Source organism: Triturus cristatus, chromosome 3_1, assembly GCF_964204655.1.
Source record: "Triturus cristatus chromosome 3_1, aTriCri1.1, whole genome shotgun sequence".
NCBI classification, from domain to species: Eukaryota; Metazoa; Chordata; class Amphibia; order Caudata; family Salamandridae; genus Triturus; species Triturus cristatus.
This window is the reverse complement of record NC_140583.1, coordinates 757,871,550-757,884,276: the sequence shown is the minus strand read 5'-3', so window position 1 is coordinate 757,884,276 and position 12,727 is coordinate 757,871,550. Positions and strand designations below refer to the sequence as shown.

General features: G+C 43.9%; 1 protein-coding gene across 7 annotated transcripts in view; it reads right to left on the bottom strand.

The window, feature by feature from the left end:
• The window catches only part of BRSK2 (BR serine/threonine kinase 2), a 672,447-nt gene that overhangs the window by 3,590 nt on the left and 656,130 nt on the right, over positions 1–12,727 (bottom strand). For 2 of the 7 annotated variants that reach the window (XM_085644914.1, XM_085644915.1), the window contains one exon: positions 1,458–5,626. The exons of the other annotated variants lie outside the window; for them this stretch is intronic. In XM_085644914.1, coding sequence (XP_085501040.1) covers positions 5,601–5,626 — 26 coding nt within the window. In that variant the 3' untranslated portion in view covers positions 1,458–5,600. Of the gene's footprint in view, positions 1–1,457; positions 5,627–12,727 lie in introns of those variants that run through there. 7 annotated transcript variants of the gene reach the window in all.

The window sequence follows — 12,727 nt, the reverse complement described above, 5'->3', positions numbered from 1 at the left end:
TCCATGTGGCCAATAAAATTCAGATGTTTCTTCAAACTAGCACCCTAGAAGTCAACATGGCAAGCTCTGCTTGAATAAAAGGAAGAGAGGGGTATAATGCTACTTGTGAAACCATTAGCCTCCACTGATGTTCATTCTTACCAGAGGTACCTGAACTAACTGGAGCCACACTGTGGGGGAGGGGGGTGCCAGTTGCTCATTTCCTATTCCCCTTTCTCTTTGGGGTTCAGTAAATTCAGGTCATCTGCCATCCGGCCCTCTTAAACTGGAATCTCTACTCTACATGAAGTTGGTGGTCTTCTTACTGTTAGAGATAGAGTGACAGCTGGTTCTTTAGAATAGATAGAAGTTAATCCAGAATACCTAATCTGCATTGGGATTATCCCCAACAGAATTTAGGCGGAGTGTTCACATATGTACAACTGCAAGACAGTCTTATAGAGTGAAGATAACAGAGTGGCTTGTTAAGGGGACCTGGAGGCAAGAGGATGCAATATCAAAATGTTGGCAAAGGATGTGTCAATTCTGCGTCACTAACCATCAACGTGACCCCTACACTGACGATGTAGCTGGTTCTCTGAACAGTTATGTACAATCACACGGATTCATAGAGGTCAGCGTGGCACACAATTTACTTCCGTCAGCTCTGAATTTATACCCAATTACAAAGCAATATGAGAAAATGATTCACCACAGCTTAGGAGGGATAAACCATGTTTTCATGATTTTTTACGTCAGTTGCTCATAGAAAAGGAAGATTTTTACATACAAGAGGGATTAATAGCTAAGTTGCGTGGACGCTCATTTGCCACTGTGCAATTTTGTGCTGCACCTGCAGACTTTTATAATGGTAAGTAAATTGATGCAATGCTTTGCATTGCATTGTGCCATTTGCCAAATATTAGTAAAAAACTATAACACAGTTTTAAAGAAAAGGGTAATACCATAGAGAATGATATGCCACCCTCTTCTACCTTCTCATAGTACCGAAGTGGTCTTCGGGTAGTATCTGGGACCTTCTTTACCACCTTCTGCCACTACTCCACTGTCCACAAGAGAACCTGGTTGTTTTCTATGGGACAGCCTTCTAGTTTCTGGGACCAGACATGTGTACATTTTCCCTTTATAGACATTGGAGCAGGTGAGGAACAGCTGGACAAAATATACTGAATTGACAGGGTAGCCATGCCGAAAAAGATCACAAAGTATATCATCTAATACTGTAACTGATGAGGATTGTAGGGGCATATTATCAAGGACGGCGTTAAAATTATCGCCACTTTAGTGGCAGGAAACTGCTGCTAAAAGCGGCGATAATGGGCTTGATAAAATGCCCCTGTGAATTCCCATAGAAGCCCAGGTTCTGGTGTGAACATGGGCTTCTATTGGAATTCTCTGCAGCATATTATCAAGCCCATTATCGCCACTTTAGCAGCAGTTTCCTGCCGCTAAAGCGGCAATAATTTTAACGCCGTCCTTGATAATATGCCCCGTAGTTCTTTGTCTGTATGATAAAAGCCTGACTTGGCTCCCTAGAATCCCTTGCATTACAAGACAGGGATCTAAAATCGTAGAACACCGACTGCAGCAGCTTGAGATGCTATTTAGAGGATGGCAGAGGAATCTGTTTTATATACCGAATTGCTTTCTGATGTTGGTCCTCCTTCATACATTTGGCCACATTATATGTCAGAGTATGGGAATTTGAGGAGCCTGTGGCACCAGAGCTCACTACTTGTACTATTCTAGTCTTTAGCCCATGCAACAATAAATTGGGCCATGCTGTGAAAAGTATGAGCACAATAAGAGCCACAATACTCCAATAAACCTCCCTCCATCAAGCAGACCATTCACCCCCCTCCCCAGATGCCCTGTGAGGCATCCCCACCACAGCCATTAGCACCTCCTGATGGGTGAAGTAGGTAATGAATTCTATGAATGGTTGGAAAGATGACATGGGAGAGGGAAGGGCAGAAGTTGAGGTAGGAGAGTGGTAGTTCAGTTTATGGTTGTTTCATCACTAGACATTGATAGATGAACTTTAAAGGAGTCATAAGAATGGCAGAGTGAACTTTGTCATCCTGGGTCGGTGCATTAAAGAGCTTGCCTTGTGTTGCCTTTCCCATTTCTATTCCAAGTTTGGTATACACTTGAACTGTCTCCCGGTGCTTTATTTAGTATAAAACATACTGAGGTCTGACTACTTTGTACTAAGTGTGGGATGTTGTCTAGTGCTACTCATCACTAGGGGTGGGTGGTAGACTCTGCTCCTCGGGTGGAGTTTTGCCCACTCTGCTTGCAGTACAGAGTTTTAGAAGAAGTCTGCCAACTGGTGCATTAAGTTGGCAAGCGCAAGCGAGAAAATCGAGAGCTAGACCGCCTCCTGGCGAGATTTCTCAACATGGGTGGTCGCAGCAGGTCTTTACCCCTCGTATTAAGCTGTCGCTCGTTCTGAGAAACCTGCTGCTTGATTAGAAAATCTACTCGAGCAGCAGCAGAAAGAAGCAGAGCCCTCTAGTGTGTCTCGTGGTGCCGTTGATGCTGATTGTACAGTGTGGTACAAGCTCCCGGCACGAAAATTCATCACAAGCAGTGTGACTCACTGAACTATGCTGCTCGCGGAACCCAGCAGAATCTCTCTGAGTTTTTAGGTAACTCCGCGGAATTCCGCTGAGTGAAACTTTGCGAGTTCCGCCCACCCCTACTCATAACATGCAGGCTGAATGGGGATCACCCAAGAGAATACAAAGGCTGCAAGGAGGCCGGTGTCTGGAATTGCATTTGACTTGCAATATGAAGCATACACTTATGAAACTGGCAGCAACATCTGCTTAGCTGCAGGCTAGACTTGGAACAATTTATGAAACGGGTAGCATCATCTGTTTAGCTGCTTGCTATGCTTGGAACTATTTGTGATACGGATAGCAACATCAGCTTAGCTGCTTGCTACACTTGAAACAATTTGTGAAACGGGCAGTAACATCTGCCTAGCTGCTTGCTATTCTTGACACAATTTGTGAAACTGGCAGCAATATCTGCCTAGCAGCTTGCTATACTTGACACAATTTGGGTCACATCATCCTGTGTATAAAAGTTGTGCCTGTGTAATCAAATTAATTGGGATAATTGCATGATGTCAAAATTACACAGCAATGGGTTGAGACTTGTGTAACTCCACAGACGGTGAAGATTTGTATCCAGACATGACAAAAACTTGCTTTCAATCTGCTATAAAAGTAGTCATATGGTGTAGGATTCCAATAGAAGTCCATGTTCTGGTGCGAACATGGGCTTCCATTGGAATTCTCACAGGCATATTATCAAGCCCATTATCGCCGATTTAGCGGCAGTTTTCTGCCGCTAAAGCGGCGATAATTTTAACACCGTGCTTGATAATATGCCCCCAAGATCCTTGCAATGCCTTTACCATTTGTGATGTTAATACAGCATTAACCTGCTGCTTCTGCTGGAGACTCTCATGCCTTGATGAGGGAACAAAGGAGGGTTGTGATCACGCACACCGAGGCCTTGATGGAGTGGCCAGAAAGAGGAGTGATCAATCCAGCCCTCCAGGGTGTACGACCGCGGGTGTAGGTACAAATCCAGGCGCCTTGACAAAGCTGCTCCCAGTCCTGGAAAACAATCAGGGGGGCTATGCCACTCCAGGGGAGCAATTCCACTTCAGGGGAGCTATTCCACTTCAGGGGGGCAGTTCCACTTCAGGGGGCTATGCCACCTCAGGGGGGCTATGCCACTTCAGGGGGGCCTATGCCACTTCAGGTGGGGGGGGGGTTATGGTTCTGAATGTGCGGACGGGGGAACGTAGGGAAACTGGAGCATTTTTTAGGGGTACCTAGCACAGAGAGTGTAAAACAGGGAGAGTAGAGACTGGAAGAAAGGCCAGTCACAGAGAGCAGAGGACTCTTCAAACTGGACAAGCGGGTGTAAAATGCGAAAGGGCAGAATCTCCTGTGGGGATGAGGGACAATAAGGTGAGAAAAAAGATGGAACAAAAACTGAGTGTGTCAAACAAAGAGAGAAGGGTGAGGAGAAACCATCAAAGACAGAGATGGGGCAAATGTAGAAACTACAGAGGGGATAGAGGTAGAAAAAGGAGAGAATAAGAGCTGCTGAGAGGAGACAGGGCAAAGCTGGGATGGATAAAGGAGGGCAGGAGCTGCCGAGGAGAGAGGGCAAACATGGTGAAAGATTGTATGTCAATGTATCATATGCAGAAATATTGTCTGACATAAATATCTGGTCCTAAATTTATAAATATTTCTTCCTACTAAGTGCAGATTTTCTATTATTAACTCAAATTGGGAATAATTTGATAATAATATTTAGGACCTGATATTCATGTCAAACAATTTGCTGACTTTGATATTTTGGGGCCACGGAGATTGAAGCAAGGATGGTGGAAGCTGCTAAAGCAAAGGGGTAAAGTTGGAAACAGGAGAGTACACAAAGAAGAGTGAAGCATTGCGGTTGGGAGCTGCTGATGGGAGAACTGAAGATAGGGAGAGCAGAACTTAGGAGGACGAGAAGGCTGGCAAAAAACACTGTCTTTATTATGCCTCAAAAAATCGGGTCTGTGAAGCATATTTCCTTTCAGCGCAGATGAGTAGTTGGCAGGTTTACTCACTCTCAGTAGCCATCTTTTCAATGTCCCCATGCTGAGCACATAAAGATGGCAGGGCAGAGCTTTTGGAGCAAATTAGGAGTACCAATTGGAATTCCTGGTACCTGACACTGTACAGAATGCAAGAAATGTAATCCAGAAACTTCAGAGCAGGACATACTCTGAGTCCCTAAAGGTGGAAGAGCATAGGGGACAGGCGCCCTGCTGTAGAGCCATAGCCTGCTGGTGGACCACTGTCGTGACCGCAGACTTGGATACTGCCAGTGGGCTAAAATTCTACTTCTGGGCCTGCATTCTTCACTTGAATCAGTAGCATCCCACAACTGCATCAGTATCCCAACATCAGAGCAACCTTCAACTCTTACGCCAGTGTCCTTCTTGTATATTTGCATCACACCAATCCACCAGCATGCCACTGTTAGATCAAGGTCCTGCCAGAATACTAGCAACACACTGCTGGACAAGCATCTCACTAGAGGTCCAGAATCTCACTTTAGGACTAGCATCCCATATACTGAACCAACATACCACTGGTAGAGAAGTATAACGCCAGTGGGTCAGTGAACCTACGATTGTACACGCACCTTACCAGGGGACAAGCAACTCGACAGAGTGGCACCAGTTCTAAATCGGACCCAAATCTGCTCTGCAGTAGACCACTGTGCCACTGGTAGATGAGCATCATACCACTTGCCTACTGTCCTATCAGCAGATGGTACTGACCAGCAATGTTTCTGAGCTGGGGGCTTGAGCCTGGAAAAGATATTGGGTTTATCGAAGAACAGAACTGACTGCCAGAACGGATGGACAGGAAGACACAGCAAATGGGGAAACAAACAAACAAACAAACAAAAAACAAACAAAAAGAACCAAAGAAAAGCCCAAAGCAAGTCCCGCTGGCCTGGGAGGGAGGCTTCGTGCGGGTGCAGGAGGGGGAGGCTCAGCCCGTTCCAGCGGCTCAGGTGCTCAGCAGGTTGAGGAGCCCTACAGAAGGTGAGCAGAAAAGCAGAGCTGTAAAGGGGGTGTTTCAATGTTACATCATCCACATGACAATCAAAGAGGAACAAACAATTGCTGTTGCGGGCTATGGTACACTCTTGTTCACTCAACCGGCCAACTCCGCTTCCAATCAAATGGCACTTTCCACGCAAAGGCAGACTGGGCTGAAAGAACATAGGGAGATTTACTTACAAATTAGGGCTTTATTTGGACTTGTTTGGGCTTCAGACTCAGTCACATGTCAAACTTCCCAATAGGTTCTGATTTTGGCCAGCCCACAAGACTTGAGTCTCCGTTCATGCGTGATCCCCTGATTACTGGGGGCCTGGCATAGGGGTACGGTGCAGTGCTCGAGACAGAAGCATTAGGGTTTTAGTTCTAATGTTTATTGTTACTCAAGATAGCATCCCATATTTCTCCAGACATCCCTTACCTCTAAATAGACAACCCCTGATTTCAATACGAATCCCACGTGTGCGGTGGCTCACCATGTTTTTGCAGCACGATCTTAGCAAGTGAAGTCCCAGTTTGTCCTCCCATGCTCTGCTGAGCACCCATGCCAGCACAGGCAGGGATTCCTCTTGTACTGCACATGCACACACAAAGAGCATGCTTTATTTTCAGTGATGCATGCAGGCTAGCCAAGGCGGTGCTTTTCCTTAGACCTATGAGCATAAATAGTACATAGCATTTTTGTGAATGGGCAATAGTAAAGAAAGTGTGTTTTCCTCAGTGCCCTCTGTGGTCTGGCAAGGCACTGCTTGTTGAAGGGAAGAGCTTGCACTGTCTTCCACAATGTCCTTAGACAAGCCAAATGCCAATACTCACTTTTCGTTGCATACACATGTCTAAAGGTGACTGCCCACTATCTATGAGTGCTGCTACCTTTATTTATGGTGTGAGGTAGCAGAGACAAGGCTCTGTATCACTCAATAATATGCGCATGAGCTAATCAGGTAAGTTTTCCATTGTGGGTCATGTATACACCCACAAAAATTAAATTATTGATTTGTTGACCATTGCCAAAGGTGTATGGTTCTTCTCTGCCCGTGTGCATGCTGGCGAGGGTTGCAAATTCTTTTATGTTTCGCAAGCATCAGGAAATCTCCACATGACATTATATACCACAAGAAAAATTGCTCACAGTGGATACTAGTTAAAAGCAGAAGAGATTACACTTCTCATACCATTGGAAACCTCAGTCACAGCAAGTACCACAGAAACCTGTGGTATCCTTATAGCACCTATTTCCCAACTAATTTTAGCCATATACAGCTTCTCAAACTTTAACAACTTTTGCAAAGTGGAGGATACAACATTACAGCTTTTGTGGCTTTAGAGGCCACTGTGGACAGCAGGGCATGAACCTGTGGATGCCAATATTCACATGATGCTCACATAAAGTATGAGTGACATTTAAATATTCAAAACACCAGGAACAAACTCGCTGCCAACTTAACAATTTTATAGAAAGTCTCTTGCTCCATATATGGGAAAAAAGGAAGGAACCCTAGGTTTTTTTTCAAAGTACCCTCTCTCACCAACCTAGTTTGTGACATGCTTCTCCATTGAGTTCCCATCCTGAGTGCCGAATGCCTCCTGGGTGTGCTTTGACGCCTGATTTACAGTGGAGCTGTTTTTGTTTTAGCAGAGTGAGAAAAGTGCAAGTGATTTAAAACTTACTCAAGGCCATACACCAGTTCACCTACTTTGTTAAGGGTGGTCCTGGGCAAGTTTAAAAACAGTGAAGCATGTCTTCAAGACTACAATGGTCCTGTGCATCCCTTTTTCATATGGTCAACATGTTTCAGCCATTTACCACTAAGTGCTCATAAGAGTCAATATGGCTTTCATCAGGACCAACATCTGTGATGCGCATGCAACCTAAGACATGCGCTGCAAACTTGTTTTTCAAACATACACACGTTGAATCACCTCCTGCAGCTGTTTCTGTTGAATAAAGATTAAAATACATGAAGAGAGACACTTGTAGTTATGTTGGTAGCATTTTTTCAATTGAAACACAGGGAACAATAGCATAACTCCAGGCTGGGAACAAAAAGGGCATGCATTATGTCCCACGGATGTTGGAACCTCCAGCAAACATTAATATTATAACACTGCATAGCGAATCATGGTGTGGATCTATCGCAAGTTGTGCACAATATAGTGATGGTGACGGCGCGATATTTTTGGTTACATAACATCTGAATCAAGGCTTGTGTACATAGTTAAATACATAAATAATATGTTTTGACCCACTTGTTGTGCAGTCTTCTTTACACGATGGTGGCTCTCAGGGGGTGGACCCTATTGTCACACTCTAATATCACAATCTGAAGACTTAGATTAGTTTAAAAGCGTCCATAGTATGGTAGGCATGGTCTCTGTTGCCCCAAATCCATTTTCCCCACTTACTTTGTCAAGGCATCTCACCCTTTGATACACTTTCATTGTCTCCTCTCGAGCCCCATATCTTACTGTGAGTGGCTTACAGCCAGCAATAAACACTCCCCATCGGCCGATTCATGGCACCTCCGGGAACACGTTGACTCAGCTTTTTATATGTTCCCTACCAGGGGCGCGCTAGCTCCACACCTGCTGATTAGTCCCAAGGATTTCCCTGAATGTCTACCAGGTGGGGAATGCCATTGAAGTGATTGGATGACTCTGAAAAAGACTTCCTATACGAAATGCGGCTTCATGAATTATATACTGTTGTTTTCATATTCCTTCGTCGTGCGTATTGGCCCAATGTAGTTGTGAACAGCCACACATGATAATACGGCCGCATGGTTGAGTGACAATGTGTACCTCATCTCTTCCCCACCTCCTCAAAGGAGTTGAGATCATGCCCCACCCCTTTTGCGTGTGTGGAGAAATTGATGTAAACTTAAATCTGCTTGGAAAATCCCTTAAGAAGTCTCAACCCCCTCGTTTAGATACTATAAAAGTAGATGTGTCATGTGAGTCTCTGGGTGCATATATACCTATATATAGGAGAGCATAAACTGTCCAGTGGGGTTGATTCTGCTTGGCGAATCCCAACCAGTATTGCACTTGTTCTGAAATCCCCTTATGTATGGTAGGCATAAAGAGGTGCATTCTTCAAGACAGAGGGGAGAATCCCATTTTTGACAAAGACCCATAAGTATTTACTTTGTGTGGATATTATTTCTATGATGTCCCATAAAACTAGCAAGACATTGTGAAGAGTTTTATTTGTCGAAGTTATTTTCTGTCAATTGTAATCCTTTAAGTCCCTAGCACGAAAATATGTATGATTATTACGTAGTGCTTGTTACCAGGGTGCTGGGTGTCAGGCGGTGGCTTGAAAGGTGAAAACTACACACTAACACCTGTGGTCTGTATACATAATATATTTATGTATTCTCCACCAACTCAACAAAAACATTGATGAGTTCAGCCTCCTCGACACTTTTCAATCAGGATTCAGGAAAGGCTGTAGCACTGAAACAGCTATGCTCAACATCTCTGACGATATTCACAAGGCTTTAGATGAAGGTGATGCCTGCCTACTCATCCTTATTGACCAATCTGCGGCATTCGACACAGTAAATCATCCAGCTCTTCTGGAGACCTTGACGAAGCGCTCCGGCATTAATGGCACAGTACTAAAATGGTTCACCTCTTTCCTTCAACACCGCTCGCAACAAATTAAAATCAACTCCTGTCTCTCGAAGCCAACAAAAGTCACACTTGGGGTCCCTCAAGGCTCGATCCTCTCCCCGTCACTCTTCAATCTCTTCATGGAGCCCCTCACAATCATCTTGAAAAAAGCTGGAGTGAATTACCCCCTTTACACTGATGACACCCAAATCTATTTCAAAATCAAGTCACCCAGTGACATCCGACACCTCAATGTCACTCTAATCGAGATCCAAACTTGGTTCAACGCTAACCACTTAAAGCTCAACCCAGATAAAACGGAACTAATCCTATTCTCTCCAAAAAGTAACCACCGACCAATCCAAGAGTGGCTCAAGAATCTGGTTGCCCTAAATTGCCCCCTCGTCCTATCCGACTCAGTTAAGTCTCTAGGCATCACCCTTGACAGGAACTTAGCAATGGAGGCCCACATCAAAAACTCTGCAAAAAGTGAGCTTTACTCAATAAAACACCTCAAGAAATTGAAACCTTTTCTTCCCCATGATGACCTCAAGACAGTAGTTCAATTCCTAGTTCTCTCTAAAATCAACTACGGTAACACCATCCTAACTGGGACTCCAAAAGCTCACCTAGCCCCACTAAGGGCAGTGCTGAACATGGCCACTCGACTCATATCTGGAGTAAAAAGATTTGAACACATCACTCCAGCTCTCAACTCCCTCAACTGGCTTCCCATGGAAGGGAGGTGTATTTACAAGCTGGTCTGCATCACACACAAATCCCTTCACTCTCCGGCCCCCAACTACTTGAACAACAAACTGGTAAGAGCAGGTCAATTCAGAACTCTGAGAAGCTCCAACTCACTCCTTCTTATCCCTCCAAAACTGAAAAAAGAAAATCACACTATATCGATCGTTTTCTGGCAACGCTACCAGGATGTGGAATGCTCTCCCTAGAGCCCTCAGATGCAACCCCTCCTTCTCCTGTTTCAAAAGGGACCTGAAACTCCATCTCCTTAACAAATACTTTCCTGACCAACGTCAACTAACCTAGACTTCATTATCCAAGCTGACTCCTCTCTCTCTTGACATTCAAGGATAGTTGGTGACCGGACTGTGTTGGCCACCTTCGTTTGTTTTCTCTCCCACCCCTGCACTGTTTACCTATTTCTCATGTAGTGCTTTTTTTTATCTGTTTTGCTTCCATACTGCCTTCCTATTTTGTAATGCAATTTCCTTCTGTTTTTACAGTGTGTATGTAAAGCGCCCTGATACCTACAGGTCAAGCTAGCGCTATCTAAAACTTTTAAAATAAATAAAATAAAATAAAAATAAATAAAATAATATATGCTCAGTATACTTCCTATGTGCTGGAGCGGTCACATTCAATTATGTGTTCCTCAAAGCTCATCCTTGTTGAAGTATATAGTGTTCCATGGACTATTGTCATTAAATCCAGTTTTTTGAGTGAACATGCGGTAAATCCACCGCTGTTCTTTTTCCAGTAGTTGTCCGTCTCTTTTCCTGGCTGGTTGTTCAATTTGTTCATTTGCCATCCATCTAATTTCATTTGTTGTATGTCTGGTCTTCAGGAAATGGTCTGTCATCTTCGTTGTGTTGCTGCGATGTTTGCAGATCCGCGTTTTGACTTTTCTGGTGGTCATCTCTATATAGCCTAGTTTGCATGGGCAGGTAATGAGGTATACAATTTTGGTGGAATTCCAATTGGTGTGTTTCCTTAGTGTCCATATCTTTCCTGATTCCATGTTGAGTGTCTTTGTGATACTCATAAATGGCAGACACTGCAATTTCCGCATGCATAGTGGCTCACTACTCCTGCTAGTCCCCAGCTATCGAGGACAGCGGTTCTGGTAGGTATGGTTTTATACTTTGGGTGTGTTGAGACCAGACTATCCTTTAGGCTCCGTGACTTTTTGAATGAAAATAGGGGTTTCTCCCAGTTCAGTTTTCCTGTGTGCATGCTCTTCCAGTGCTTATTCACTATCTTATTCATCTGATTAGAGAAGGTGTGGTATGTCGTTACACATGTCAAAGGAACACTGGTATCACTGTGGGTAGCAGGTTCCAACAGAGCTTCTCTCTTTTGATTTCCTGCTCGTTTGCATGTAGTTTATGGTATTTTCAGGATTACAACGTTCAGGTTAAGACCCTGAAAAAAAAACCTCAGACAACGGAACTATCCTGAAAACATCATAAAGACTGTGTACAAACGGGCAGAAAGTCAAAACAGGGGCGCTCAGTTCCAACCTACTACCCACAGTGACACCAGAGTCCCTTTGACATGTGTAACGACATAAAACACTATCTGTAATCAGATGAAAAAGATAGTGAATGAGCATTGGAAGATCATGTATACAGGAAAACTGAACTGGGAGAAACTCCTATTTTCATTCAAAAAGTCACGGAGCCTAAATGACTGTCTGGTCTCAACACGGCCAAAGTATAAAACCATACCTACAAGAACCACTGTCCTCGATAGCTGGGGACTAGCAGGAGTAGTGGGCCACTATGCATCTGGAAAGTGCAGTGTCTACTATCTTAAGAGTACAACGAAGACACTCAACTTGGAACCAGGAAAGACATGGACTATAAGGATACACACCAATTGTAATTTTACCAAAATTGTATACCTCATTCCCTGCCCATGCAACCTATTGTATGAAGGGACGACCACCAGAAAAGTCAAAACACGGATCTGCGAACATCGCAGCAATATTAGATGCAAGACATACACAACAAAGATGACAGACCATTTACTGTGGAGCGGACATACAACAAATGGCATGAGATGGGTGGTCATTGAACAGATTGAACAACCAGCCAGGAATAGAGAAAAAGAACTACTGGAAAAAGAACAACAGTGGATTTACCGCATGTTCACTCAAAAAACTGTATTCAATGACAATAGTCCATGGAACACTGTACTTCAACAACGATGAGCTTTGGTGAACACATACTAGAATGTAACAGCCCAAGCACATCAGAAGTATACTGAATTTATAATATATATACAGGCTGCAGGTGTTAGTATGTCATTTTCCCCTTTCAAGCTGCCGCCTGACACACAGCATCCTGGAAACAAGCCACTTTGTAATTACCAGAGATATTTTTTGCTTGTGACTTAAGGGATACAAATTTACTGAAAATAACTTCCACAAATAAAACCCTTCCCAATATCTTGCTAGGTTTATGGGCATCACACAAATACTATCCACCCATCACACAAAGTAGATACTTTAAGGGTCTTTGTCAAAAATGGTGTTCTCCCCTCTGACTCGAAGAGTACACCCCATATTATCTACTATACATAAGGAGACTACAGAACGAGTGCAATATTGGCTCAATACAAGCCGAATCAACCCCACTGTACAGTATACGCTCTCTCAAGACCTTGGTATAGGTATATATGAACGCAGGGACTCACATGACACATCCA